This window comes from Ictalurus punctatus, chromosome 13, assembly GCF_001660625.3.
Source record: "Ictalurus punctatus breed USDA103 chromosome 13, Coco_2.0, whole genome shotgun sequence".
NCBI classification, from domain to species: domain Eukaryota; kingdom Metazoa; phylum Chordata; class Actinopteri; order Siluriformes; family Ictaluridae; genus Ictalurus; species Ictalurus punctatus.
In genome coordinates this window covers 22,044,693-22,061,788 of record NC_030428.2, presented here as the reverse complement: position 1 = coordinate 22,061,788, position 17,096 = coordinate 22,044,693, and the positions used below count along the sequence as shown (strand labels likewise).

Sequence of the window (17,096 nt, the reverse complement as noted above, 5' to 3'; positions counted from 1 at the left end):
GCCAGAGCCAGCATCCCATTCTCTTTACAGGTAATCTGTGCTCATTTAGTTTCCTGACAGCTTCCTAGATTCATACACCAGTTCTGCATAATGGAGAGTTGACCCTGATAAGCAAACCACCTGTGCATCGCTTGCCTTAAAATAATCCAGCAATTGTGTGAGTCAATCAATCTCAGCTTCTTTCAATGAAAAAAATGTCATAGATAATGACACGTGTAATGTAACTCTATCATTGTGAAGATGTCGAGACGTCTATTGAAGATGTCTGTAATAGAAGATGTCTGTTGTCCTCTTTAAAAATCAGATGCTGAGTTTGTTGAACGTGTCAAAGCTGTACAGAGCGCTATCATTATCACCGTAACGCTGCTGTCCTTGTTGCTGTCATCTTGTTGCTGTTATTGGGACATTGGAGGGACTTTGTGAATTTGCTATCCTTGCAATCTCTGCTGGTGACATTGTGGTGTGTGAATGTGTACATGCTGGGTTTGGGTATGCCTGTTATGTGAAGGTTACCTTGGTGTGAAAGAAAAGCTTTGCATATGGCATCCAGCTATTAATAAATGGAAGGAAATTCGGACAGTATTAGTTTTACATTGATATCTAGGGTCATTTAAAATGTGAAACCTATTTATTCTTTGAGTTTATTTCTGTTCATATTGGCAATATTGATGTTTTACTGCCTTTAATTTCTGCCAGCTTATCTTTTTTTTTGTTTGTTTTACTATAACCCATATATTGCTGTCAGAAATAAAGGCTTCAGCGTAGCATAGTAGCTATTTTGTCAACACTAGGGCTTATGAACATGCTGAGGCAAAACAAGAAGCATCCGCAATTCGGTGGAACGTTCTGATACATGTTCAGTGCGTGCCAACACATAAAAAGACATCATCCGCAGTTTACACGTGTTTGCATTTCCACGTTTTGATACTGGTTAGTTTCAAAACCATCAAACAGATGACTTTAAAGTTCCTTCCTACTTGCTTTCACATTATTCATCAGCCTCACAGCTAGGTATAAGAGAAACAGGCCTTGATGTCACGCTTTTCCCCGGCATCAGCACAAACTAGTGCAAGCGCTCCAACATGAGAGCACATTCACCATCTGTCTTTAACTACAAAGTCATACGCAGACTCTGAGCCACGGCAGACAGCTCGCCAGCTCCAACCGGAGTCGGAATGCTGGAACCAGGCTTATGGCGCATGCATACACGCCGCTAAACCGTAACGCTTAGCGGTTCTGCGTGTTGGTTGGTCAGTGATCTGCACCAAAGATTGTGTTTAGTCAGCAAGCTGGAGACTTCTTCTGAGCATTATTCAAACCACCCACACCTGTTTCTATGGTGGGGAGGAGGAGGAGGAGGAGGAGGAAGGGATGCACATGTGCTAACCACTAGCGTAACACAGATTGGTAAGGATAATGCAGGCCTGCTGTTGCAAAGTTTATTGTCTAAATGAGATAACAGCAATCACTTCCACAAACTCCTGGATATACACTGGCATGTTCTGAGCCAGTGAGTATACAGCCAGTTAGAGATGGACACACAGCTGGATACAAATGAGCATTTAAGACAACACTGTGCTTTTATTCTGTATGTTCCAGAAGCCTTGTGTCTCACATTTACACAAATAGAGTTATCTAGCCAGAAATATAACACTTTAAAAGAACCGAACAGCTAGCCATGGTGTTAGATTTTCTTTAGAACAAGCCATTACACAGTTATCCATGGCTGGATCCAGTTTTAAAGGTTAATCCGTAAATTGTGATTCATTGGCACTTTAGCATTCTTATTCGGCTTAGCGCGTGACAATTCCCGATCGTTTTCAGGTATTTAGCCACCGAGGTTATCTGTGCTACGACTTATTATCCGAACTCGACTCAGTGAATCGGAAAGAGAGGTGAGCAAGTGTGAGGAAGATAAAGATAAAAAGAAAGATAGAGAGATTTATCCTGTGAAATGGTGTCATGGTGAGTCGAAGAAAAAGGGTATTGGATGTTTATACAGGGAGGTGGCAGATGAGCTTGTATCACATTCAGATAAATAAATAAATAAATGTCATATATGTACCGTATGATTATAATTCCATTCTGCTTAAGAAATGATTCAGTTGCCTGGAACCCCCCCCCATAATTTTTCCCCATCCCTCGGCTGGTCCGATGATTAACTTGTGAACAAAAAAGGTGACTGTTGCTGTGTTTTATCTGTCAGAGAGCACATTTGTCAAGAAATCAATTGCAATGAATCACCGGCCCAACTGATTTACAGAATGATTGTGGAATTGATTTGCCTAATGAATCATATCATCCACCCAATTATCTTGTGAGACCTGCTCAACAATAGGCCACTGAAGATCAATCGTGGGAGGGAGGGAAGGACAGGGGAATTAGTGGCATGCGAAAGACTCCGCTTCACAGGGCCAGGAAAGTGTGAGCAAGAAGGCCGTCTGTTTGTTAAAGAAGACGCGGCTTGGATGTAAACTAAAGATTTAATCATTCCCAATAGTAGAAGATGTAGTACGTGTACATGAATCTGTTTCTATTAGGACTCACTGATTAAAGAATATGCAACATTTAAAGACCAGTTTTGTATATTACAACAACCACTAAACTATACAAAAAATATAAAAAGTATCACATTTCCCTTACCAAATGATATTGTGTTCATAAGATACTACTTTAGCGTTCTTAACTTTGTGCTCTGATGGCTTCAAGCCACCCATATCAGGACCCATGTAAAAATTTTGGAGTGACAATTCATAATTAGACATCGCGTCACCAGGGTTGCGGAGAAATCCCGCCTCCACCGTGTGTGCATGGACTTTTCATGTTCTTCTTGTGCTTACTGGGTTGTAGTGTCTGGTGTCTTCCTCCAGTCCAAAGACATGTGTTGTAGGCTGATTGACATCTTTAAGTTGTCCGTAGTGTGTGAATGTGTGTGTGAATTTGCACTGTGATGGGTTGGCCCCCCGTCCAGTGTGTCCCCTGCCTTGCGCCCCAAGTTCCCTGGACTAGGCTCCAGGCTCCTCCTTGAACCTGTGTAGAATAAGTGGAATGGAAAATGAATGGATGGACATTATATTACATTCCTAGGTGGATCAGGTAGTTTTGCTACCTCACAGCTCAACAGTTTTCTGAAGGTGTCCCAAGAACATCTCAGTAGGTGGACTGGCTACTTAAAATTGGCCGTAGGTCTGAATTTTGTGCAAGTGTAGTACCCCTTATACTATGCAGTGTGTATTCCCGTCTCACACCCAATGTTCCTGGGATAGGCTCTGGACCTACCGCAACTCTGTCTGAAGATGAATGAATGAATAATTTAGATTCATATTTATTCATTTAATAGATTGTTTTATCTAAAGTAAGTCAGTATTTATGTCTTTAAGTCCAGTCATTCACAATGCAATATCTAGCTGTAGCACTGTTGCAGTAATGTTAACACCAGCACTGTTTCAGGAGTGGAATAAAAGAGGCTGTCGGAGTGCCACTGGGTTCTGAGTAAAAAGGCAGCTACTGTTGAGCTGGATGTGGCTTTTATATCAAAACCCTATACAGAGCTGTGAGTAAGGGGGGGGGGGGGGGGGGGGGGGACAACTGGTATCAAGTGTCAAAGTGCCTGTAGGACTATGGGAGAGGAAAGAAAAGGAGTGAAAGACAGAGATGAGGAGGCATCAGAGAGCTAGGCATGGATATCACCATGGGTAACGACAGTTGAGACTGCAAAAACAAAGATTATGCCATGTAGTGGGAATGTGCATGTGGGAGAACAGGGGTGATAGGACTCGCTGAAAAAAAGAAAGGAATAAGAAAGAGCGGTAGCGCTGTTGCAGTTGGCCTTGTCTCAGAGCGGTGCCCAGTAGACGCCAGGGACAAAATCCCCCAACTAACACCACCACCACCACAACCCCTGTGAGTCGAGTGCCTCATTGCTGTTAACAGGGATGTTTTTATACATAGACAATGATATGTTTTGAGTTGCATAGATATTCCATATTTAAACATTTCCCTCCTTTTGGTCTGTGCTTATCTAGCAATCTAAGACCATGTTTGGACAGTATTTCCTGCTGAACAAATCATTTTGTAAAATGTTGAGAACAAGCAACACACTATTTCTCTTCTGTCTATTTCCTACCTGTAGGAAACAAATAGATGCTTAAGACAGATTTAGGAAACAAAAGCGCTTCCTGCAGACTTTTTAGATTTAAATAATAGGCTAAGTACCCATTCAAAAGACATGTTAATTGTTAATTGAGAGTTGGTGTTTGAAAATCAGGCCTGTTCAATACGCAATCCCCAAAAAACTATAATCACCGATTATAACCGAATGACTCTCCAGTATTTTGCATTCTCTACCCTGTTAGAGGTTATGAAAGTTGATCTAAAACACATTAACATCCATCTCTGTGACTAAGGTGAGGAGTGTGTATGCAGGACAAGGCCTTTGTACCGATGGATTCTCTCCTCTGGGAACCTCCAGAGCCCTGATTTACTGCCTGTGAGTGTGGTATTGAAGGCAGAGGCTCTATGATAGATAACAATACATAAGCCCCTGTTCAAACCCATGTTCCTTACAAAACACACTCACACACACCCAAAAGAAAAAGGTAGCTCAATATTGTCTTGCCATACTCTAGTACAAATTTTAGTTACTGCAGAAATAATTGTCCTAATAATAATGACAGCAGATGCTCCAGGCTGGCCTTGGCTCACTTTGATTGCGTGACCCCTTGACCTTTTGGCTTTATTTCAGAGTGCATGGGCCGCAGTAAATGAATGAATGTCCGTCTCTCTCCCTCTCTGTCTGGGGTTATGAGGGATTATTGACTTGGGTTTTTATAAATATTTAATGCTTGCATTAAAAAATATGGCAGAGGATGGCCATTAGGGTTGGGTAATAAAGAGGCTTTCTGCGTGATTGAGTGAGGTGCTGGGCTGTCCGGGGCCGACGCGAGGCCACTCTTTGATGAACAGAGAACACGTCACACACTGGACCACTCTGTCTCCGCATTTACAGAATCCACAGAGGATGAGAAGCAGGGCTGGATGTTAGAACAACGCTGGGCCACAGGCCTGCAGCTGCTCCTGTAATAGCCTTAATAGCTGTGCCTTTGTGCCTTTATGACTGGTGATACTGCACAGATTGTTCTGAAATGTTTCTATATCCACATTTCCTTTCAAGCAAAAATTGCTTTATAAACTTTACTACTGTTACATATTGTGTAGATCTTTGTAGATTTGGTTTCCATATCATTCTTCCTGCAGATACAAGCTTAAGCTAATTTCAGTAATCTGTGATTACTAAATGCATAATGACTGCTAAACTTTAAATACTACAACATCTCAAACCAGTTTCTGTACTCCTACATGCTGGCTGTTATCTCAACTCAACGTCAGAGATACTTCCCCAAATGGCAAGCGGCCAAAGATCGATCCCTAATCTGATTGGGGGTTGTTTTACTTCCTCTGATAGAATTTAGATTTGCTCTCAAGTGCTTTTTTCAGTAGATAAAAGAAGTTATTTGAAGGTAAAACGGGGGTTTGATTCTCCCTAGCCGGTATAAAGACAGGGGCTCTCCTTTGTCCGGTTTGTTCATTGTAATAATTGTGCGAGACACAGATAGGCGTCACGCCGCGTCCTCGGCAGGTAGGAGCTCAGTTATCAGGCCGCAGATCATCCATTGGAGGCAAATAAGCACAACAGCTCACATTCAAATGTTGTTCTTTGGCATATTGACACTGCAGCTATCAGGCAGCCCTATTATCTGAGGCAGGGCCAGATCTATGCCAGCGGGCGGTTGCATAATAACCTGCAAATCACTGATGCAAGCGCTCTGCATCTTGTTAATTGTCTACGTTCTGAGCAGAAGAAAAAAAATTGAAGCAGGCCCGTTGTCTTGATGAGAAATTGACATTTTCTGACCTACTAACCAGAGGCACTCATAGAAGAAGATAACAACCATGCTTGTTTTTAAAGAGGGAGGCCATTTGTATGTGGTCTTTATAAGGTTTGCGTTGGCTTGCTTGATGAGTATGGATTTCACCTTGCACCTTTTTAAACATCAGAACTATAAAGGGTTCAAAACGATACCACCCCTTTTAGGCATGTACTATCCTTGGCCCTTGAATTTATCGACTATTTATTTTCAGTTAATTAGAACGTGACCGGGCAGCCTCTGCTTGATTCTATGTGGTGCAAAGTGCACATCACACTTTGTTTCTTGTAAACAAAACTAGGCTTTAGAGAAATATTAGTGTGTAATTGGCTGAGAAGTAAAACATTATTAGCAGGAATTTATCGTTTCTTTATGCATGACGGAACAAATTATATTAGTCCAGACTTCAAGAACCGACAAACTGTTAACATTATATATAGCTGCAAGAGTACAGAAAAGTAATAGGGTGGCATGGTGACACAGTGAGTAGCTTTGCTGCCTCACAGCTCAGTGTTTCATGCCTGAGCTCACATTACTGTCTGTGAAGAGTTTCACCTGTTCTCCCTGTGTCTATGTGGGTTCCCTCCAGGTTCTCAGCTTTCCTTCTACCTACCAAAACATGCCAGTAGATGGATTATCTCTACAGGTGAATGAGTGTGTGCATGGTGTCCTGCATTGATCAGGTGTCCCATCCAGGTTGTATACCGACCTCACTCCCAGTGTTCTCAGGACAGGCTTTGGATCCACTGAGACCCTCGCCAGGATAAAGCAGTTACTGAAGCTCAATGAATATAGATGGGAAGTAATACTATTCATTCACAGCATATATAAACGTTCCTAAACCGGAGACACACCAGATATTAAATGGACTGTGAGTTCTAATGCCTCATATATGACCAAGCACTGAAAGGGAGCTGAGTGTTTAATTGGGAAGATCACAAGCTGTCATCAAATTCACAAACTGTATCCCGCTTATGACAAGCATATGAAATTGCCTGTGCTGAAATTAAAACCTTGCTATTATACTGTAAGTCACCCTTCACAGGAGATAGCATGACTGCTGTAAAGCTAACCGCACTCATTCTAGGTTGTAACTGTGTAACTTACATTTCAAACAGTGCGTTCAATGAAGCATCCATCCGAATCAGTTATTAAGCAGGTTCCTGATGAGACAGAGACAGACAATCATGGCGAACATGGTCGACACCTAGCTCGCGACCTTCATCAAGGTTAGGACTGGCACTGTCCTTTCGTTCTCCCTACATTGGCTAGCGCTACTGCTTCTAGTTAGCTAATGAAGCATGGATGAGTGACAAACCCCATGTGTGCCTGTAGGTTGTAATTCACATCATGTGTAGATGAAGAGGTTCGTCTGGCCAACTAATGGTGCCTTGTTAATGTCTACGAAATGTATGCTTTTATCGTAGTTGCCATAGGCATGCAGTTTATAGTGAAATATCCACCAACGATGGTTTCAAGCGCAAGGCAGAAAGAACTAGCATAGGGAGGCCGAAGTGAAATGGCAGTTGTTCTTCAGGGATCAGTGGGCTGAGCAGGAGGGCTGCTTCCCCCCGAGACTGCCATTTTCTTCCAGGAATTCACAAGAGTGAAAAGATGAAAGCCTTGTGTCACAAGCTCACCCCAAAACACCCAAACTCACCTTACAGTCTCTCACCTACACCACGCCGCAACAAGTGCAAGTCCATGGACATGAATTAGCTAGCTCTGTTTCTTTATGGCAAAGGTTTTATATCGATTTGTGCCAGAAGTGATTCCAGTGGTGTTTTGTGTGTGTGTGTGTGTGTGTAAATATTTTCAATATAAATTTCAATGTAAGTACATTGAAAACCATATATAAATGTATAACTTTATGTTTGTTTGTTTGTTTGTTCATTTAGTTAGGTAGCTAGTTAATTAGATAGTTAGTTAGTTATGTATGGGGAAAAAAGTATAAATGACATATAAGTATAAGAAGTATTTCTTCATTAATGTTTCATCTCACTTAAGCATCTCCCACTATCGTCTGTTTAGCTGGTTTAGAGAAACTGAAATATCAAAGTGAGGAGGTGTATCAAAAACACATATGTATGAAAGTTGTATTTTGTACACTTTTGTGCGTGCATCTTAGGTCTTTCAAAAAAAAAAAAAAAAAAGAAAAAAGGATTGAATATGATACTAATATCTATAAGCAAGAAAAGGGGGAAGATTAAAAAAGATTTCAGGGAGGAGCCAGTCACAGACAAGAAATACTTTAATTAAATATTGTGTAAAATGAACATCTTTGTACAGTAAAATGTAGAAATGTTTACATAAACATAAAAAAATGTATACATGAAACAAAAATAGTATTTTCTCCTTACAGAGTCAATCTACAATTTACTGAAATCTTCAGACTAATGGCAATAAAACACTGAGTGCATGGTCTAATTAGGCTAAAAACACAAAACCAGGTTGCAGTAATGACGATATTCACAAATACACTTCATATAACCTTGGGTTCCTCTCACTTTCAAGGTGACTTCCCCAGTTCCTCCACTTAGCTAAGCTTTGTTGAGCTATCACAAAGCAAATGCATTGCACATTCATCACTCATTCCCTTCTACAGCTGCCCTTGCTTCCTGCTGCTAAAGGAAACTTGTGTGCAGATTGCCAAGAGGGAACATCCCCTTTTGGTGTGAAACAGACTACTTAACAGTACAACAGGAGATTTACAAAGTGTTAAGTGCAACAAAAAAAAAAGAAAAAGAAAAAACAAATGAAAGAAAAAAAAAAGAAAAGAAAATAGAATTGTTTGCTGATTTTGGCACAGCTAGGCAAATCAAACTCCTTGGGAGAGAAGAAGAAGGGATTATGAGGACTGGTTAACTAATATGATTAGCTACTATGCTGCTGTATCATGGCGTAATTACAAAATGACATGTACAATATAGAAGATCTTAATCTCGGCTCTTCATATACGTATATGATACAAAAATCTAACTTTGTATTACTTTTTTTCCCCTTGGATTATCATTCTTACTTGAGGGAGTACAGCAAATTCAATGTTTAAAAAAAATCGAGAAAAGAATGACAAAATAGTCAAAAGGATGAGGGGTCACAATAATCACTTTTTTATTTTAGTAAAAAAAGGCTTGTGCTTTTTACACCATTGATCATTTGAATGGTAATGATTGGCTTTGTGGTGGATGGGTAGGTATTAAAACAGCAGAAAGGTTACTCTCAAGAGATTCAGTCTAGAGGCTTGGACAGAGGGTTTTTTTTTTTCCCCCGACATATTTTAATAAACAGTAGTGACTGACGTACGCACGTATGTTTCCATTCCATTCTTTTGATTCCTTTTGAAAGAAGAACATTTTCTCTCATTTTTTTTTTTATTCCTTTGTTCCCTGTAAACATGGTTGAGCTATAATGTGGCATGGGTGGCATGTAAAAATGACTTTTTACATTCTACAAAAACAAAATTTACAACCACAATTGAATCTTCCCCCCTGGGGCTGCTTGACATGCACATATTCTACTAATATTATTACAGCCATGTGTCACAAACAATTTATTTGACTATACAACAAACAGGTTTTATTTAAAAAAAAAAAAAAAAAAAAAAAAGATTTGTTCAGATAATTTAAAAATGAATACAAAAATAAACAATGGATTTGACTGTTCCTCAAAATAACAAACTGAATACTAAAAAAAATGGATGGAATTGTTTTGATGATGTAACAAAATACAAATAAAGACATATAGACATTGCAATCTATTGATACAAAAAAAAATGGCGGCAACTGGTCTTGGCATTAACATTCTGTGTTGCATCACAATATTGGCTATAATAAACATTACATATGAGCTCAAATAAAAGAATGGAAAGCAATATACAAAAAATTTCAAAGATAAATACAATATTTATAATTGATATGTTACAAAAAACCCCTTAGTGATCGCAAGTGTTTGTGTGAAAGTGTTGCAATGTATAAGACTATTTTACTCCTAGCTGTTTTAGCAGGAATAAAACTCTGTACTAAATATTTAAGTGGATCTGGAAAAAATTCAAGACAAGTGTATAAATATTTAGCTACAACTTTGGCAAAATCACAAAAGTCTACAATTGTATAACCACATACAAAACACATTAGGGAAGAAGGAGCTAGAAGTAAAAGGACAACTTTCTGGTACAAGAAACATAGACTCCACAGTAGCCTAAGAATGCAATAGTATACAGTGCTAGCAAAAAGTTGAAAAACATTGCAGATCACACTTGCTTTACAGGAAGCTTTAGCAGTGGAAGTATTTTCCTTCTTTTTCTTTTTTTTTTTCTTTTTTTTTTTTAACCAACAGACAATAGCATTTCGTCTCTGTTAGTGTGCTTGTTGAAGGCAAGAGAATTTTTGCGATATCAAAGTTACAATTTCTACCTACAATAAGTTACAAAGTTCATTTTCGATGAAGTATGCATGATAACATCTCCTTTTCCTGTTCCTCCCCGTTCACTCTTATTCACTTTAATCTTTACATTTTATAAATCATATGTTTTAGGTTATGTTATTTCCAGTTTGTTGGCTCTGCAGTATTGGCTTGGCCCCTATTTTTCTCACCACAAATCAAAAGAAAGAAAAAGAAAAAAAAAGCAACAACAACACTAACAAAAAAAAAATAAAGAATAATGAACGAAAAAAATGACTTCACATTATAGAGATGTGCGACGGGTGCGCATCACTCGAAAAGAAACATTCAGAGACATTTCAGTGTGTTTTCTTCAAATGGCATATCCACAATGTTGCTCCCCACACATAACACGATCTAGCCAAGATCAAACCAGAAAGGTTTATACAAAATAGGAATTTTTCCTTCCGTGATTTTTTTTTTCTTCTTCAAGACAGAGAAACGTGAAAATATGACAAGAAATTCAGTCAATAAATTTAAAATGTTCATGACAAAGTTTCTTGCATGTCAATTTACATTAGTCTGAATAAAATATTTAAAACAAAGTCTCTTTTTTTTTTTTTCTTCCTCGGAATTAAACATAGTTGTTGAATAACTTCATGACGGATGCCGGTCGTTTCAGGAGAACGTTCTGTGACGTACCCCGAGGCTCACTGTACAGACGCTGCTGCTTTACAAGAGGTGGAAGTGCAATTTACATGGGAGGGACCACCAGTCCGGACATAGCTACAGAGGGGAAAAAAAGAGAGAAAGTATTTTAGTCCTAGATATTTATAAATACTGCATGTAAGATAAAGAAAGAGTATTTCCGTCACATTTGGAGGAACACTTTGACTGACAAGGCATGGCACAGTTGAAGAAAATGCAAGTTGTGTTTGAAAGACTGTCACGTCGGACATTTTATCAGGAAAAAGGGGATTTGCGGGAATGACGTTTTTTTTTTTGTTTGTTTTTTTCCAACAAGACACGCCGGAAAGCCTTCACCATTTTAAATGAGGTGCTTTCTGACATTTTGAGGAGAAAGTATCCCCGTTCCCACATGTGTGAGATTTCTTTTAGCGTTTTGTTAATGGCCATCCGAGAGGCCAGACTCCCAAGGGAACGTCCATGCTGACAGCTGAGAAACAACACGGTCACTTCGGCTAACGTCACCAAGCCGAGCCTTTCGCTCTCTAGCCAGCACGCGCATTCCTCTCAGCTTTACCCAAATTGAAATATTCGCCCATCTTTCCTTCCTTGTTCAAGGCTGCCGTTTGCAATTCTGCTGCAAATCTGCCTTCCTTATTTGAGATCTAAAGAGTTAGAAAGAAGAAATCACAGGATCCAAGCACTGTAGAGTGTCGCTCTGCCATGATGAAGAGAGAGCACTCTACTCATTTCCACAATTAGGTGGCTAGTGAACTGCCTGGATTTTTTCTCCCCCCAACCCCCTCAAAATAAAAACATCCTTTAGCTACTTTGTGGAGTCATGGTTGAAGTGCTTTTAAGTTTGCCTAAGCACCCGGTGCCATGGCATTCCTCATTAATTTCTGCAAACCACATATTAATAAGTGGATGCATGTAGCAGCATGAACTTTAATTTCCCAGTTCATTAGCTCTAACATTATTAATCTTGGATGCACACACTATGGCTAAAACATGTTTTCAAAGCAAACAACTCGGCCTTGACGAAGAGGAAATACAAGCGGGGCTCAACAGGCTCGGGAAGTCGTTAATTTGCTGAATGACGCTGTCCTGCCGAGGATTTCACAACTGTTTCTTTCTGTTATCGCGCCGACTTCTGAAACACCGCCTCGCGTTACAGTGTTCATCAAAACAATGTCTTACTCTGCTGGCACAGGAAGCCAAAGCTCAGTGCCTTTCTATGAAATCTTAATGCGTTCGTCCTGTAAGCACCATATAAGACCCATTGTTTTCATAACTACAGTGGGGGGAAAAAAAGCATACATTTTTAACCAGCTACAATATTCAAAGGAAAGGCGAGGACTCTATGACGTTTGTTTGTGCTTTCTCAAGGCTGTGAATGTAATGATCTTTCATTCAGGATCCATTCCAAGTGGTGTGAATGGCAGACATACACAGGCCTTGTTCATTTGTGATCCCAGGACACCTGGGGAAGTCAGTTAAAGGCATTGGGGAATTGGTGAATACAATGTTCAATTCAGATCAAATGCATAGAAGGTGGTGAATAATGCATTAGTCGAATGGCCATGGCATTTCAAGCGACTTGGTTGTGTTAAGAGTTCCTCGATTTGGTAATTCACTGGTACACGGATACAAACTTTTCCCGGTAATACAGGACACATATTCAGTCAAACTGTGCCAAACCCGCTGAGAGTCAAAGTCTCGTGAGACGTTTGACTCCCCTCAATCATTAATGTTAGATAAATAAATTGAGACATAAAAGCCAGACGTGCATGTTCATGCTACATGCCTGCATGCATAATTCCTTTTAAATCATCCATCCATGTGTTCATTCACCCATCCACACACATATATAATTGATACAGGCAGCCATGTTGGAGTAGCAGCATGGCAGCAACAAAAGGGGCATTTTCAAGAGAGCCAAAGAGTGAGGCAGCAGTGCAGCGTCATAAAAGGAGGGAGGCGGCTCTCACCTTGAAGTCCATTGCCATTTGCACTGGTGCAAGAAGGAGGTGGAGATGCTTGGGGCCTGACAACGGGGGCAAAGGCGCTCTTTTGTTTCACTGCAGAGATGACATTGGCAGGTGAGAATGAGAAAATGCCGTGTGTACTGCTACAGTTTGAAGAGAGGCTGACCGAAGAGGCTGCCATGGTAGGGCTCGATGGAACTACTGCAATAGAGCAAACATAGTCACCACTCAGAGAGAGTTTCACTTTCTTTTCTTTTTTTCTTTTTTTCTTTTCTTTCCTAACAGACAAGAGTCAGAGAGAGCCAGGCCTCGCCTCTTTTTCAAATAATATTCATGGGATGAAAACAAATCAGGGAAGCATGGATACGAGGAAATGATCACTCTTCAGTGAGGGAGGGTTGTGCGTGCTATTCTTTTGCTTGCAAACAAAACGAATGCAATAAAGGAAGAGAAAATGGGGATTGGGATGGAATGAGATGGGATGTCCTGCCTCGGCCACTTGCTGGATAATAGGTGTCTTTATCGACTCTGACGATAAAAGGAAGAAACTTTTTTTGAGGTTTTGCTTTTTAAGGTAGAATTTGTTGCTCTGTGTCAGTGGCCTATTCAATTGGTTCATGTGTTTGTTTGTTTTGTTTTGTTTTTTGTTATTTTGGATGTTTTTTTATTGTTATTATTTGATTGGTTGGATTACTATGTGGCTTGTTTTGGGTGTTCAGCCTCCAGAGTCACCCCTCCTTTTATCCAGTAGCACACATTCCCAAAAAAAAAGAAAGAAACAAACAAAACCAAACACAAACAAACAACAGGAGTGTCAAAAGGAAAGGGAGCACAGGTGGGGGAGAGCAGAGTAGGGGAAAGGGGGGTAATTACCTTGATACTTACTGCCGTAGGGCGAGTTGGCGGATGAACCGTTGAGGAATCCAGGCGAGCTCGGGACACCCAGGTTGGGCATGCCAGTGTTTCCGTAGCCGTTCATGCTGTTGCTGACGGTGTTGTAGTTGGACTGCTGAGGAGTGCTGCTGGGCACGTAGCCACGAGGCGACACACTGCTTGTGTTACGGCTGTAGCCAACTGCAGGAAAGAGAAATGCACCATTGAAGAAACTAGAATGATTCTGATTTCATATCCAGAATCCATCTAGGTTCCCTCTCCTGTCCACTCTATCCTGGTGAAACTTTGCTTCAGGACGCCTTAAAGCATTTTTTGGACATGCATTCCCTGCATAATTTGTATGCATGTTTTATTCCTGTTTTTGCTTCCAAGGCTTAACGCATTGTGCTATACATGCTCTGCACTTGAATATTCTCATGCATGTTAACAATAAAAGCAAATTTCAGAAATGTAAGTAAACAGGACATGTGGAAAGGGTCAGACACCTCCAGAGATCCACTCTACACTCAGCCAGGGAAGATAAAGCTGAGGCAATGTATGCCAACAAACAAGCCAGTGCTTATGCTAGCTAGTCCTTATGCAAGGTGTATAAAATAAACCAAACATTGGATGACCAGCACATAAGCTTTTATTCAGTGTAAGCTATTTTATCATGTTGTTCAATGTTTGTCCTCAAGGAAGTGGTACTATTCTAATAGATAATCAAATATATATATATATATATATATATATATATATATATATATATATATATATATATATATATATATATATATTTGTGCAGCTTATCTTCAAACACGGCTATATATCCTGGTCATTACCCTGTGAAGTCTCGGAGACGTTGACCGCCAGTTGGCTACCGAAAGAGTTGACGCCCATCATGCCGCCATGGGATGCGGTGTTAGCGAGAGACGGGATCTGGTTGTGGTTGCGTGGTACACTGTAGAGAGCCTCAGCAATGTCTGCTGCCCGCTTCAGAATGATCTCCTACACAACAAAGTGAAAGGAACATGAGTGAGATACGTACATGAAGTCACTTTGCATGACCAGAATTGGATAATTTTATTAAGCAATTTGCCAAATTTTTAAGATATCTTAGCCTTCATGAGCCCAATCTTTACTTGAATGAACACAAACCAAAAAAAAAAAACCCAAAGCTGCTCATTTTTGTTATTTTAATGCCGTTTTCAGGGCAGTTTCCATGAAGCCACATGCTAAAGAAGGAAACATCATGGATCGTTGCTTTTGAATATGTATTAGACCCTCTCGACTACATTTGAACAGCACTGTTCTCTAGAATGTGTTTGAGAAAAACACCTTTTGGGCCAAGTTCAAGGTTATTCTCCCATTTAAATCAACCACTCACTATGTGTGTATGTGTGTGTGTGTGTGTGTGTGTGTGTATGTTGTGAGCGATTAACTCCTCTTTTTGCTCCATGTGCAGCAACCGCAAATAAATAGCGAGAGAAAATAGAAATAAAAAGCACACACTCCCAATGTAATGACACCCTGCTACAGTACAATGGCCTGCAGCTAGCTTTGAAATGTATAAAGAGGAGCATAGCAGGGGGAGAGAGGCACTGATTTAATTACAGCCACTGTACTGAGAAAGAGGGAGGGCGAGAGAGATAGAGACAGACAGAAAGTGAGAGGGCGGGGGGGGGGGTCTGTTCATTAGCATGCACTGGTGTAGAGGGTATTTTACCTGGTTGTTGTGGGGCATGCCATACAGAGCCTCCACAAGGTCAGCTGCTCTCTTTAGTAGAACCTCCTGCAGCGTAAACACACACACACACACACACACACACACACAAACTATAATGAGTTACAGAAATGCAAAGTGTAATATATGCGCATGCATGCAAGTCAGTGTTTACAGTATGGTTTATTTATGACATTAGTGATGTATAAATGTATTCTATTGAATTCATATTTGATTAACAGTCATTTTAGGAGGGATTTCCTTCTCAGACCTGCTTCTTTTTCTTTTTCTTTTCTTTTTTTTTTTTACCATGTGTCATGTGCCAAAGCAAGTGAAGTGGTGTGTAACCTCTAAGCTAAATGAATAAAAAGTAAGCACTTGAGTTTTAAATGCTGTGGCCTATGGGGTATTAAACAAACAAACACACACTCACAGCGATACATAAAGCAATACAGGAGCGACGTTCGGTCGGCTAAATCCACCCACTTTAGCAGCGAAGAACAATGAGTCATTTTCCATATCTTAATTAAACTGGCAGAGTGCTCAAAGACAACATCTCACCCTTTAATTCATGCCCCAAATTTGTTGTGGAGTTCAATGCCAATTCCTCTTTCTTCAGAACAATAAAGTGAATTAGCTCGGGTTAATCTAGTTCTTTCATAATGGCATTAGGAAATTTTTCAATTAACCTCTTTCACTGGCTGTTGTAAAGGACTTCATAAATGAGTTCTCGTGCGGAGCTGCCTGAGAGGCTGCGCCCGGGGACCTGGGTGCCCACAAACCCCATCTTATCCATGTCTGCATGCCTCCCCCCTACTTATAGCACAACATGGATTAACTTTCTGCTTAGCTTCCCTTCAAAAATTACACCCAGCCTGCCAACAAGCCAACACGCCGCCCTGATCCAGGACGTCTCGCTTGGTCTAGCCTATTGTATTTTTTCTTCTCTGCTACATGCAGCAACTCTAGAGCCGATGATGTTCCATGAGGGTGTTGCTGCACTGAATGATTAACATCTTATGTTCTAATAAACTTCATATCCTGTCAAGAGCTCTTCCAGTCAGTATTGTTTGTGAGTTTGTTTGGTTGTTTTTTTTCATTGAAAATTGTTTCAATGTGCAAGCTTGTTCTAACCTCAGCTCTGATCTTGCTAGCATGTTCACCGAATCACACGCTGTTTCTTAGCATGGCTGACTGGCTTCATTCCTAGTCACGGCCGCCATCTTGAATCCGTACTTATCAAGATTAATCGCATAAGTCAGGGCTCTTGGTGCGTGCACCATACGTTTTATAGAGACACTGTCTAATCCTAAGAGGGAGCGGATGAGTGGCTTTTAAAATGGGCATTTAGCTTAGAAATTGCTGTCTCTGCTTCATGTTGCATGCATCTAGTTTGCATACAAATAAAGAATTACACTTGTCACGCGGCAGGTACAATCAATGAAAGGCCCAGCTGTCTTAATCCTGTCCCATCAACCGGCTCTGTGCTCTTTCTTCCCCTCTCCATCTCTCTCTCTC

At 40.4% G+C, this 17,096-nt stretch overlaps 1 protein-coding gene across 14 annotated transcripts in view; it reads right to left on the bottom strand.

The window, feature by feature from the left end:
- Positions 1 to 8,160: 8,160 nt before the first annotated feature.
- ebf3a (EBF transcription factor 3a) overlaps positions 8,161 to 17,096 on the bottom strand; it is a 99,188-nt gene continuing 90,252 nt past the window's right edge. For 4 of the 14 annotated variants that reach the window (XM_017484175.3, XM_017484176.3, XM_017484178.3 and 1 more), the window contains exons 12-16: positions 15,582 to 15,647; positions 14,698 to 14,863; positions 13,856 to 14,056; positions 12,986 to 13,183; positions 8,161 to 11,093 (exon numbers count right to left, since the gene is read on the bottom strand). In XM_017484175.3, coding sequence (XP_017339664.1) covers positions 11,062 to 11,093; positions 12,986 to 13,183; positions 13,856 to 14,056; positions 14,698 to 14,863; positions 15,582 to 15,647 — 663 coding nt within the window. In that variant the 3' untranslated portion in view covers positions 8,161 to 11,061. The remainder of the gene's footprint in view (positions 11,094 to 12,985; positions 13,184 to 13,855; positions 14,057 to 14,697; positions 14,864 to 15,581; positions 15,648 to 17,096) is intronic. The other 10 variants (XM_017484182.3, XM_053684836.1, XM_017484183.3 and 7 more) reach the window with 4 other exon arrangements.